The sequence below is a fragment of the Ictalurus furcatus genome, chromosome 29 (genome assembly GCF_023375685.1).
Source record: "Ictalurus furcatus strain D&B chromosome 29, Billie_1.0, whole genome shotgun sequence".
Lineage (NCBI taxonomy): Eukaryota > Metazoa > Chordata > Actinopteri > Siluriformes > Ictaluridae > Ictalurus > Ictalurus furcatus.
This window is the reverse complement of record NC_071283.1, coordinates 2246737-2259689: the sequence shown is the minus strand read 5'-3', so window position 1 is coordinate 2259689 and position 12953 is coordinate 2246737. Positions and strand designations below refer to the sequence as shown.

Sequence of the window (12953 nt, the reverse complement as noted above, 5' to 3'; positions counted from 1 at the left end):
CTAAACAGCTAGCTAGCTAGCTAGTCTGAAAGTCCCCTATGATAAATCTATGAAAAAAACAAATCAAGGTGTTAAATAAGCTACTGTTGTAACGAAAGTCTATTTTTCCAGTAGCTGAATATTACTTCCATACATACAGTAGGTCAACGCTGTAACTTTAATAGGATCCTCAAGGGTACTTTATTGAGGATGACATCTAGGGGTGTGATCAGAGAAGGTCTCTGGAGAATTATTTTCACACACATTACAACGGTAGCTGTAACAAATGTCCGTGTTTAACAGCAGTGTTTATACCTCGCTGTGTGATTGAGTGTTTAGGTGCAGCATGGAGCTCGTACCATGAATGGGAGACATTATATTATCAGTGTGTGCCGTGTTACATTTACTTCAGTGTATGTGTGTGTGTGTGTGTGTGTGTGTGTGTGTGTGTGTGTGTGCGCATTAAATATTGCCATGCTAATCCAGTTACTCTGTCATATTAACATACTGATTGCTTCAGAGCAGAATCCCCTCCCTGAAACACACACACACACACACACACACACACACACACACACACACACATACACACACACACACACACACTACACAAAGATACACACAGGGAGTGTGCTGTGTGTGCTAATCCAGCCTACAAGCGTGATAGTTCTTAAACACACCGCTTCAGGTTATATCAAAACCAAACTCGCTTCCCTAATGCCCCGAATACAAAACGCATCAATTCACAGACAGTAATGTGTCACCATCCATCCATCTCTCTCTCTCTCTCTCTCTCTCTCTCTCTCACTCTCTCACTTTCTCGCTCTCTCTCTCTCTCTCTCACTTTCTCGCTCTCTCTCTCTCTCTCTCACTTTCTCGCTCTCTCTCTCTCTCTCACTTTCTCTCTCTCTCTCTCTCTCTCACTTTCTCGCTCTCTCTCTCTCACTCTCTCTCTCGCTCTCTCTCTCTCTCTCTCGCTCTCTCTCACTTTCTCGCTCTCTCTCTCACTCTCTCTCTCTCTCGCTCTCTCTCGCTCTCTCGCTTTCTCTCTCTCTCTCCCTCTCAATCCCTCTCTCTCTCTCTCAATCTCTCTCTCTCACTCTCTCTCTCTCAATCCCTCTTTCTCTCTGTCTCCCTCGCTCTCTCTCTGCAGGTCTTTTTACCTATCTCTCCTTTCTTTACCTCTGGACGCACCTTTTCTCCTTGTTCCTCTGTCACTACAGAGGATAGGAGATGTATAGGAATGAGTGATTCTCTTTGTATTGTACAAAAAGCTACATTTACAAATCTCACATCACATCCTAGCTTTGATCTTTATCACATATCAGACCAGTTAGCTAAAGAGAACTGTAGGAATCTTTTTATTTTTGTTTTACCGCCAGGTGGCATTTTTGCTTACTGATTTACTCAACGACTGACTCGCTGCCTAACTCACTAACTGACTCTCTATCTGACTCGCTGATTGTCACATTGACTGACTCACTGACTGACCCACTTACTGATGCATTGACTGACTCTCTATCTGACTCCCTGATTGACTTACTGATTACCTCACTGATTGACTCATTGACTGACTCAGTGGCTGACATACTCACTTACTGAATTACTTACTCAATGACTGAATCACTGTCTGATTCACTGAAACTACCTGACTGTCTCACTCACTTATTCACTGAGTGACTACCTGACAGACTGACTTACTCTCTGACTGACATACTGACTCGATGACTTACTTACTGACACAGTAATTTACTGACTCACTGACTGACACTAACTTACTGACTTACTCATTGACTCACTGACTTACTCACTGATTTATTCTCTGACTTACTCACTGACTCTCTGACTTACTCACTGACTCACTGACTTACTCACTGACTGACTCATTGACTGACAGTAACTTACTGATTTTCTCAGACTTACTCACTGACTCGCTGCCTTACTGACTGACTCGATGGCTTACTTACTGCGTCTTACTTGAGACGCAGTAACTGACTGACTCACTGACTGACACTAACTTACTGACTTACTCATTGACTCACTGACTGACACACTGATTTACTCTGACTCACTGTCTTGATTCAGTGACTGACTCACTGCCCAACTCACTGGCTCACTGAAGGATTTACTCACTGCCCAACTCACTGGCTCAGTTACTGACTCTCTGATAGACTCACCAACTGACTCACTGAATTACTTCATCAGTAAGAGCTGAAAGGCGATAGCGGATGGCTAAAATGTTGTAGAAAGCCGCTGAGAATATTTGCCTTTAATAAATTGTGTTAATAAAAACGCGACAGGGTGTGCTGTTAGAAGACGATAATTAATGATGGACTGTTGTAATGCAGCCAAGAAATAAGCAGAGTTACTGTTACTACCCTGAAATGGATTATTTTCCTAAAAACAACATTTTCCTGAAGTGTTTTATTCTTCTTACACCACAGCATTAAACCAACAATTAATACGAGAAGAAAACCCTGTCCGGATGAATGACTGTTACAAAGTGTTGACACTGGAGACTCCTTCCATAAGTGTCAAGAAATGTTAAATAAATATTTCCTTACAGAAAGCATGACCATATCGGCACCTCGCGCCTCCGGGGTAGGGGGATCGAATCCTGCCTCCGCCCTGTATTTGCAGAGCCTGCATGTTCAGGGGTTTCCTCCGGGTACCCCGGTTTCGTCCCCCAGGCCAAAAAAACACGTATTATAAGCTGATTGGCATTTCCAAATTGTCTGTAGTGTGTGAATAGGTGTGTGAGTGTGTGTGTGTGTGTGTGTGTGTGTGTGTGTGTGTGATCGTGCCCTGCGATGGGTCGGCACCCCGTCCAGGGTGTCCCCTGCCAGCTCCCTGGGATAGGCTCCAGGCTCCCCATGACCCTGCGTAGGATAATGGGTATGGAAAATGGATGGATGGAAGGTGACGTATACTGTATATTACCTTGGGGAACAAAAATATATCTGTACAGTATGTTTTTTTCTGTCACCTAGTTTTACTTAACATGACAAAGACGTCCTACGAAATCCTTCCTTCTATGGGTTTATTTCAATATTCGGTTGATTACTTCCTTCTGTGTAGCTAAACATGAAACAGACACTAAAACAGGACCTGTTACCTGAGCTCAGCTTAGTCTGAACATAGTTTCCCCATAAGCAACTTAGGGAGCAAGCATTCAAACGTGACTGGGCGGTTGTGGCTCAGGTGGTAGAGCGGGTTGTCCACTAATGGCAGGGTTGGATCGGCCCAGATGACTGCAAAGTGTCCTTGGGCAAGATACTGAAGGAGCAACATGCAAGTTCCTCCCGATGGCAGTGCTAGCGCCTTGAATGAGAAACCTTTGTAGAAGGTTAAAAGGCGGACCATTTACCAGGACTGCTCTTTGTAGAAGCTTTCCTTTTCCTGTGTTACAGCTGAAAGTGTATCAGTACTGTCTGTAAAGCTGCAAATTGGTCTTTACTTGCAGCAAATAGTCCTGAAACACACCGACGGTGTGTGTATGTGTGTTTGTATGCACATGTACGTGTTTAAGGTCATCGAGGCTATGTGTAGAATGGAACGAAACCGACTTCTCCGATGTGATCTATATCCTCTTCTCGCTTTTATTTTCCCTGCTGAGCCCCACTCGGCTGATAAATCGAAGCCGTGATTGATTTCAGCGCCGCTTCCGCCCCGAAAGCCTGAGAAGCGGCCTGAAGACCTTCGTGCTCCTCCATCCAGAAAATAAAAGCGCGATTAGCGACGCGCTCCCATTACGCTCCTTTATCTGGCCGAGGCAGTTTAAACAGGCCCAAATGAAAACTGCCAAGTGAGCCAACACCTCGTTTAAAAATGCAGACAACAAACAGAGAGAATGGTTTTCTGAGGGGGTGCGGGGTGTTTGGGGGGGTGGGGGGTGCTTGAAATTTCTCTCATTAGCATTTTAGCAGAGTCTTTTAAAAACTCTAGTGCCATTCAATCGTTACATAGCGCAATGTTTTGGACGTTCGTAGCCATCTCTAAAAGCGTGGAAAATATCCAGTGCACTTACACAAACCCATAGGCTAGCGACAAGATGATATACACCAAAAAATACTAAAAAAAATATGGACTAGGGAACGGTTTCTGACATAAGGCAAGTCTGTTCATCCGAGTCATCACCAGATTCTGTAATGTGATGTAGCTCATTCGTACATCACGGTTAACAGGCTTTCACATAAGTCAACAGAGCAAAACTGCTGCATCATTGGGACCATTGGGTTGTCAACTGGGGACCGTGTTCCAGATGTGGACCCAGCGAAGTATCTAAGTGGACTGAACCAAAAAAAACCCTGGGTTTCCTCCAGGTTCTCCTCCTACTGCCCAAAAACATATCGGTAGGTTGACTGACTAAATAGGTGTGAATTCTCCCAACCTTGCGCCCGGTGGTAATGGGATGAGTTCCAGATGCACCGCTACCCTGCTCAGGATAAAGTCCTTACCGATGAAGGAAGATGAATTAACTGAAAAAATACTGTAGCAGAGCATTGAATGTAACGCTGACGACAGATTTCCAAACGCTACGGCCTCTGTAGCAGACCCTCTAAAAGGCTAGGCTAGAATTTACACACAAACAACAAAAAATTAACAACAAAAATGTAACGTTTACAGACAATTAGACAGAGAAATGTGTTCATTCAGACTCTGTGGCCCAGGAAGTACCAGTGCGAAACAAAACTTAAACCTTTCAAAATGACGAGTCCCCATTCTGTCATGTTAGTGGTTTACACAGAACTTTGTAAGGAAACGAATTTCATTCTTTTAATGTTTTATGCTTGGACGCTTAACGTTTTCCAGCTGAATACCCGTGGCTTACACTGCCACCCTGCTAACATGCTAAATAACCTGTGGAAATTCAGCGTCAGACTGGTGGGCGTGGCTTCCCCCCCTACGTTTCTACGTTCTATAGCATAGTAGCATGCTAGCATCCGGTTTGAAAAGTTAGCTACGGAGGATTAACGGTGGCGTTAATCTCACAGAAATGTTTGACAAAAACATGTTTTAAGGTTATTAAAGTACAATAAAGTACAAATCTTTCCTGTAACTGTACTTTCCCGTGTTTCGCTGAGGCGAAATGGAATTCAATGTGCTTTTAAACGACTTAATTACAAAGTAAACAAACGAACAAACAAATAAATGCTATCACATACTGTAGGAGAAATTATGGCCCATGTTTGCCATTGTTCATGTCTATTTATTATTATTATTATTATTATTATTATTATTATTATTATTATTATTATTATGTACTGGATTTGATGGAATTATCGACGCTCTCCTAACCTAAACTTCAGGAGAGGAGTAAAACATCTTTTACATCATTTACTCCACATTGGATTTTAAATAATTACTAAATAATTACTAAACAGCAGAGATGAATAATGCACTCTCACAAACCCAACACCGAACAACCCGAAACTTTATCCTCACTTGATTTCCTCAGTGGATTTATTTTAATCCAAACAGGTGCCTTAACTGTAGGCTTTAAATTATTTCATTTATATTTTTAAACCCAGCAGAATGAATAAAGTGCTGATTTGGTACAGGACTTCTATGCAGGGCACATTTCCATAATCCCAGGGTTTATGGGTTAAAATAATATTCACTGTAGCAGGCTAATAATAATAATAATAATAATAATAATAATAATAATAATAATAATAATAATAATAATAATAACAATAATAATAACCTACTTCTGTATCTACTATGTGCATCATCAAACCAATATTTTCGGATTATCACTCACTCTACATTCACCAAAAAAAAACCCAAAAAACAAATCTATCCAAAAAAAAAAAAGAGAGAGAGAATTTCGCTCTTTTTTCCACATCAAAGCACGTGCATAATAAACTAAACTGTGTCCTACAGCCGTGCACGTGCTGCCAGGTTTTGTCGGTGTAATATAGCCTATAAAAGTGTGTAATATATTGTGTGTGTGTGTGTGTGTGTGTGTGTGTGTGTGTGTGTGTGTGTGTGATCTCTTTCTCGCTGTGTGTCGAAAAGGAAACGCGATTCGTTCCGGCGCTGAAATGCGTAAAATGCAGCGCTTCATTCACCGCGCCGCGAGTGTGTGTGTGTGTGTGTGTGTGTGTGTGTGTGTGAGAGAGAGAGAGAGAGAGAGAGAGAGAGTGAGAGAGTGTAAGAGAGAGAGAGAACACAAGCAATAATAATAATAATAATAATAATAATAATATGATGATGATGATGATGATGATGATGATCCAATAACAACAACAGTGTGTTACAGGTCAGGTCACGACCGAGTGAACAGATTCTTCTTTTCATCTTTTAACATCTTGCAGCAGCCTGCATGATGTTAACTAATCCACACACCGCAAAAGAAAAGAAAAGTAAAAGTCGGGTGTTGTTTGTGTCGTTCAGAATATCCAGAAGCAATCCAGTTTGGCAGACACGGAATTCTAGACAGAACCTCCTCACATTGTTCACATGTTTGGGCTCACACTGACGGAAGGAGAATGTAGCTTTTTATTTATTTATTTATTTATTTATCTAAAGGAAAAATATATATATATATTTATTAGGGGAAAAAAAAAATTCTAATTCACCATTTAATCATTTTGGATCCCCAGGGTTGAAGTAACACCTCCTGTGTTTATCCGCATGCAACTGGCCTCATATTGTTACTCACAAACAACAACAACAACAACAACACGAACTAGGTGATAATTCAAGCATGTTAGAGAGTTAATTTAACAGAGAATGAGCTCATTAGAAGAGAATGTCAGAAATGAAACTGTTAACCTCAAAAGCCTTATTATCCGGTAGAAATGCATAATATTATCCATAGAAAACAATGCAAAATATGGAAGCTGATATTCTAACAATATAAGACATGCATGACTCTAGAAGCTTCTCTAGAACGATGCGACATTTTGTTCTCCAAAAGATCCTGTCACTTTTCTGTTTTCTTTTTTTTTTTTTTTTTCTGGTGCCACAAAGAAATGAACAATCATTTCGTTGTAAATAGAAAATAAACATTAAATCAAAAAATGTTCATTTTATAGGCTAGAATTGTGATAAGGTACTTTTTTTATTTTGTTTATTTATTTATTTATTTATTTATTTTAAGCGTGTGATGGTGTGGAACCATTCATGGGTTCTTGGTGGTTAGGTTAAGGTTAACACTATAGGTTCATTAAACACCACTCTTCTGTAACTTACATCCAATCCAAGAGTTCGCCAGTCTCTAGGTTACACTCTCAGAAATAAATACCAGACTGTACCATCACAACCATCAAAACAAACATGCACTCTTGATGGTTCCAGTCCATCGACAAGGACCTCCAGCACCTTGATTTCTGAAAGTGTACGAGTTCATTTCACACAAATGTGAAGGACGTTGTGTTGTTTCTTTTTCTTCAGAACCAGGTTCAGATATTTGCCTTTCTTTTTCTTTTCTTTCTTTTTTTTTATTTATTTATTTTTTTTTTTAAATGAAGAAATGATTTAACCAAAAACAGCCAGCCAGTCCACATCCCAACGCACTCTCAATTAAAAACAAAGGGACTCTAAACTCTTGTCGCTTGTACCATCAAGGGTACATGTTGGAACCTTTTCCAAATAATTGAAGGTAATTAAGGTACACCAAATACTTTTGACCAATAAATAAATAAATAAATAAATAAATAAATAAATAAATAAATAAATAACCCACATGTGCATTATTGAATGGTAGAGAACCTCAGCGACAAGGAAAAGGTAGCCTGTAGTTTAGGTATGTGGTATCATGGTTGTTGTTGAGCTTTAGTGTGAAACTCTAGTGTGACCCTTCAGAAATCCACAACATTTTTAACTAAGTGTGTAAAACGCTTCAAAATCTCACGCGCTTGACGCACAAACCAGGTCCTAAATATATAAAACGTATAAAATGCAGGAGGCTGTCTACCTGAGGAGCCGTTTATGACTTCGAGTCCAATCTAATACATGCAGATCAGTATACACTGAAAAAGGGATTTTATTTTTTAGCAATGCACATTCTTCTTCTTCTTATTATTATTACTATTATTATTATTATTATTATTATTATTATTATTATTTTTATTTACACTTACTATGCATCGCGGCGAACGGGTCGTGCTTGCAGTGAATTTCCATAGGTCAGAGGTCACGGCCACTTCCAGGCGGGTTAAACGACTTGAACGACGTGATGCACAGATTGTTATTTCTTTTTTTTCTTTTTTAATTTATTTAAACGTTCAGTCCATTCAGTCGGTTCTCCAACACTTTCAATTAAAAAAAAGTAATAATAAATTCAACAGCAAAAAAAAAAAAAAAACAACTTGAAGAAGGCCAACGAGTTCCTCGAGGAAGAAGGAAGAAGTGATTATTTGTTCTTTAAAAAAAGAAAAATTCTTGAAAAAATATATAACCGCATATAGCCTATGATGAAGAATGATTTCTGTTCAGATGCACATGGAAGGTCTGTGGTTTGTGCCATAAACCCTTCTGGAGGAAACAATCCCAACAGGAAGCATACACGCACGGGTCAAGAAAAATCAAATGCAGCCATGATGAAGCTTCGACTGAGGAAATTCTTCCCACGCTGTAAAATCCCGTTATCCGGTTGTTTTTGTTTTTTTTTTACACCTTCAAAAAAACGGTGCACTTCTTCCTCCCGTTAGTCCTGTGCTGGTTTCTTGAACTCCAAGCGTCCCATTAGATTTAGTTGTAGAAGAAGCCGCTCTCTGTAACTCCGACAGCGCGAGCGTCTGCACGTGAGGACCTAAACGGCGCATCTCTACATATATAAAGCGCGCGCTCTGTAACGCGCCATGGCACGAATCCGCGTGCGCTCCGGTGTCCCGCACAGAAACACACACACACACACACAAAAAAAATGAAGTTTTGCGGTCGCGTGAGAATAGGTTTAAATAGAATTAAAGACTCTCCTCAGGATGCTTGTTGTGGTTGTAGTTTTGTTTTCACTGCGTGAAGGAATTCTAATTTATTATTATTATTATTATTATTATTATTATTATTGAAAATCCGTCCGTTTGGAAGCGCTCGCGGTGTGAGTGAGTGAGTGCGTGCGTGCGTGCGTGCGCGGTGTGAGCTCCCGCGCGGTGCGTTCCAGAACCCGCTCTCATGTGGACAGCGCCGGGGATGAGGAGCTCCGAATCTACCGCTCCGCTCTGCCAATCACGAGCCCGACCAGCCAATCACAGCACAGCGCCTCTGCCGTCACCTCAACCAATCACAAGTCCAGCCCACGCTCAAAGGACGGTGATTGGCTGATTCAGGGAGCGCTCGTGCAGGGTGACGCGCTGTATCTCAAACATAATATTACATCGCCAGCGGGCGAGTTGTTGATTTTATGTTAAATTTGTGCTTTATTATTATTATTATTATTATTATTATTATTATTATTTAAATAAACGATTTTATTTCCATTTACTTTTGTAGACACACAATTAAACATTTGCGTAATTAATTAATTAATTCATTCATCAGTCAAGGTCATGAGCAAAGTTGTGTGTGTTTTTTTTTTGTTTTGTTTTTTTAATTCACTATATCCTATATTATATATTATCACTAGGCTATAGGCTATATATTCTACATAAATTCGATTTTTTATCATTGTAAAACTTACAGTTATTAATATTTACATTTAATGTTCCATGCATTTTTTTAATATATCGAATTACAAATGCACAAATGAATAAACGAAAACACACGAATAAGTTATAAGCCGCAGGTTTTAGAGAGTCCATGTAAAAATGTAAACAATAAAAATGTAAATCAGTGTAGGTTTAACTGTAGGATATGTTGCTCGTGGATTTCTTGTAGGCTACATGATGTGTACAAGATCTTAAAAATACGTTACACGTGTATATATAGGCTTGAAACGTCCAGTATTACCACAGGGCCTATTATAATGTGATTTTGTTCCCCCTTTGACCTGCTTTCCAATTAAAATTTAAATCTCCATTGAATTCATTGATATCCTTATGCTCCTCTTTCTATAGCTATATATATATTTATCATAAACACCGTATTCTTTCATTCTTAACTTTCTTAAAACCCTCTCTGTTTTGTTTGTCTTTTTTTAATTGAATTTATTTTAAAGTTTGTTTGTGTTGTTTGATATTTGTTTTATTAGTCATTTTGAAAACCAAAGAAGAAAAGCAGCTCAGTCATGGAGGAAGACCCAACGCCACACTTTAACCGTTTTTACAGGCTTTAACACTGGTCTGTTTACATAATCTAAAAACTACATATAGTTTATAGAGTTTCATATTTATTGATGGTAAATATATTATTGGTCTGAGTGTGTGGATAGCAGCTCGCGCGCTCCGCGCTGTTCACGCGACGTTTTTGGTCGCGCGCTGCTCGCCAGGGGGCGCGTCTATAGGTCCTGCAATGCTCGCGCGCTCACACACGGCAGGTGACCTATAGCCTCCACTACGACCCAAAACCGCACAGTACCGTCCTCAATAATAAGTCCAAATATTTATTTTTTAAAATAAAATGAAATTAAACATAGATATCCTGCGTGTGTATCATACAATTACACATCGACTGAGTATTTGTAAACCTAAAAAAAAAAATCATAAAAAAAAATGGCCGACTTCGAAGAAAATGTCATTTTTCACTTTATTCCCTATTTCTATCCAACTTGTTTTATTCGTTATTTTAAAGGATAACCTTTTTTTAAAAAATAAATAAATAAATAAATAAATCTCAATTTTACGCGAGTGTGTAAATCTTACGAACGCTGACAAACACGAGTTTCCCCTCATTAGCATATTAGCTAAGGAAAAACAACAACAACTCCAGAGAAGAGTGACCGTTAAAATTCAAAATAACTCGCGCGCTACATTCAAATCAAAACATATTCATTCAAAATATATATATATATTTATATAAATATATATATATATATATATATATATATATATATATATATATATATATATATATATATATATATAGGGACGTATTCTTTCCAATGTGATTCTTTTAAAAGTTGTTAAAAATCACTTCGGAAATGTTTTCTTGTATATGGTCTATATTTATACATATATATATCCTAACTATAACTGTTAAAGTAATAAAACCCTTATAAGTTGGTATAGGGATGTATTCAGAAGTAGGCTACACATAAATTAGCTTCTTTTTTTTATGAGAAATAAAGTGGATAGCACAACATCTGGCCTCAACTTGCTGTTTTACTGTCTGTTTTTTAGCGTCTGTTTTGAAAATAATATAAGCAATGATTGTAATTTCAAAAAAAAAAATTAAATGCACACTTTAAAAAAAAAAACCCTTCCACGTACTTTGCTCTTCTACGTATTTGTCTTTTTTTATTATTTAAAAATATATTTAAAATAATTGTATGCGTAAACATTACAGTTGACTATATTGAGTAGGTTATTTCTGCAGCTAAATGTTATATATATTATATATATATATATATATATATATATATATATATATATATATATATATATTAGGCTATAATAATGAAATATATAGGTCTATGTTTACTCCAGTGTGTTTGGAGGAAACTATATGGTGAGTTTGAACATGAATGCTTAATCGAGCATGTAAACGAGATGCATTACACGCCCGCGTGACCATAATGACAAATCTAGTCTTATATATCTTTGAGTTAGATTCATAGACATAATAATAATAATAATAATAATAATAATAATAATAATAATCGAAGTATAAAGCAAACGTCTTAGTCCATAATGGCATCAATTTTCAAACGCAGCTTCACACCACTGATTTAACACCTGCACTGGTTGGTGTTTAATGAACTCTTATAGACTGAGTGTTAATGCAATCCTGGGGATTTTTTTTTTTTCCTGCGCGTGCACGCATTCATTTATTCTCACGACAAGAGATGGAGGTAAATGTAGCTTAGATGATGCAAAATCTATCTGTCCTGTGCTCTAAATTAGATTTGAATTGAACTCAAGAATAAAGTAGGTTTAAAGAAGTCACGTGAGTGAGTAAGTGAGTACAGTGCTTTATTGTTGTTGTTGGTTTTTTTTAAAATATATAATATATGCCTATAATGTATCCTGTACCCGTTTGTTAAAGTCTATAGAAAAGCCTTGTGTAAATATATTGCTTGTGATCTGCACGTCAGAAGCAGTTACACCTGCTATATTAAGCACTATAATAGTACTTCCGCTTTTTAGATCCGGATGTGACGTATCAAGCACCGCCACCCTCAATGATCTATCTTTCCACTTTCAAATGAATACCCTATTAATATTCCATATATTTTTACACCCATGCGTCAGTTACCATAACCTCTGAGTTGACTAAACTAAATGAATCGATCATGCTTACACTAATAATAAGGGTACTACTCTGTACTTGTCCTTGTCGCAGAAGTGGTACCACCATCTTTAATGTAGGCCTACATCTTTTACCCCTAAAGATTACACTCCATTTACACTCTATCCAGGTTTCCAGGTGAAGATGCATATTAAATGTACAAAAGATAGCGTTGCATAGGGTAGGCTATACCGTCACAACGCTAAGGGAAGGCAGTACCCTTGTTCTTCCTGTGAGTGTATTTAGTTCCTATATGCAGCCGTGTGAAGTCTCATTTCAAACCGGTATCCGTTTCCAGTCCACTCGCAGTCCCAAGTCCACAACACACCTGCACCATTAACTGCTACACACCATACACCAAATACTTGTCCACAAGAAGGAAGTCCAATTTGGTGGAAATCCACCAATTTTGGCCAATCTACCGCGTACCTGTTGCGCACGAGTAATGTGTCAAACATACCGTAGTTGAGCCTGTACACACATAGCTGAGCCTGCATTTCCATTACAACCTGCTATGTTTATTTGTGTTAATGCGTTTCTTAATTTTTTTATTTTTTTGTGCATAGACAAAAATGCAGATGCATAACAAAAAAAAAATGAGTTGTGTTTTAAACGGAAAGGGGAAAAAAAATCAAGCACCC

General features: G+C 38.3%; 1 protein-coding gene across 2 annotated transcripts in view; it reads right to left on the bottom strand.

Moving 5' to 3' along the window:
- pax5 (paired box 5) overlaps positions 1–12953 on the bottom strand; it is a 46904-nt gene that overhangs the window by 32665 nt on the left and 1286 nt on the right. Inside the window, exon 1 of one of the 2 annotated variants that reach the window (XM_053619131.1) lies at positions 8070–9291. The exons of the other annotated variant lie outside the window; for it this stretch is intronic. Within the exon in view, the coding sequence (XP_053475106.1) occupies positions 8070–8112 (43 nt within the window). The 5' untranslated portion in view covers positions 8113–9291. Of the gene's footprint in view, positions 1–8069; positions 9292–12953 lie in introns of those variants that run through there. 2 annotated transcript variants of the gene reach the window in all.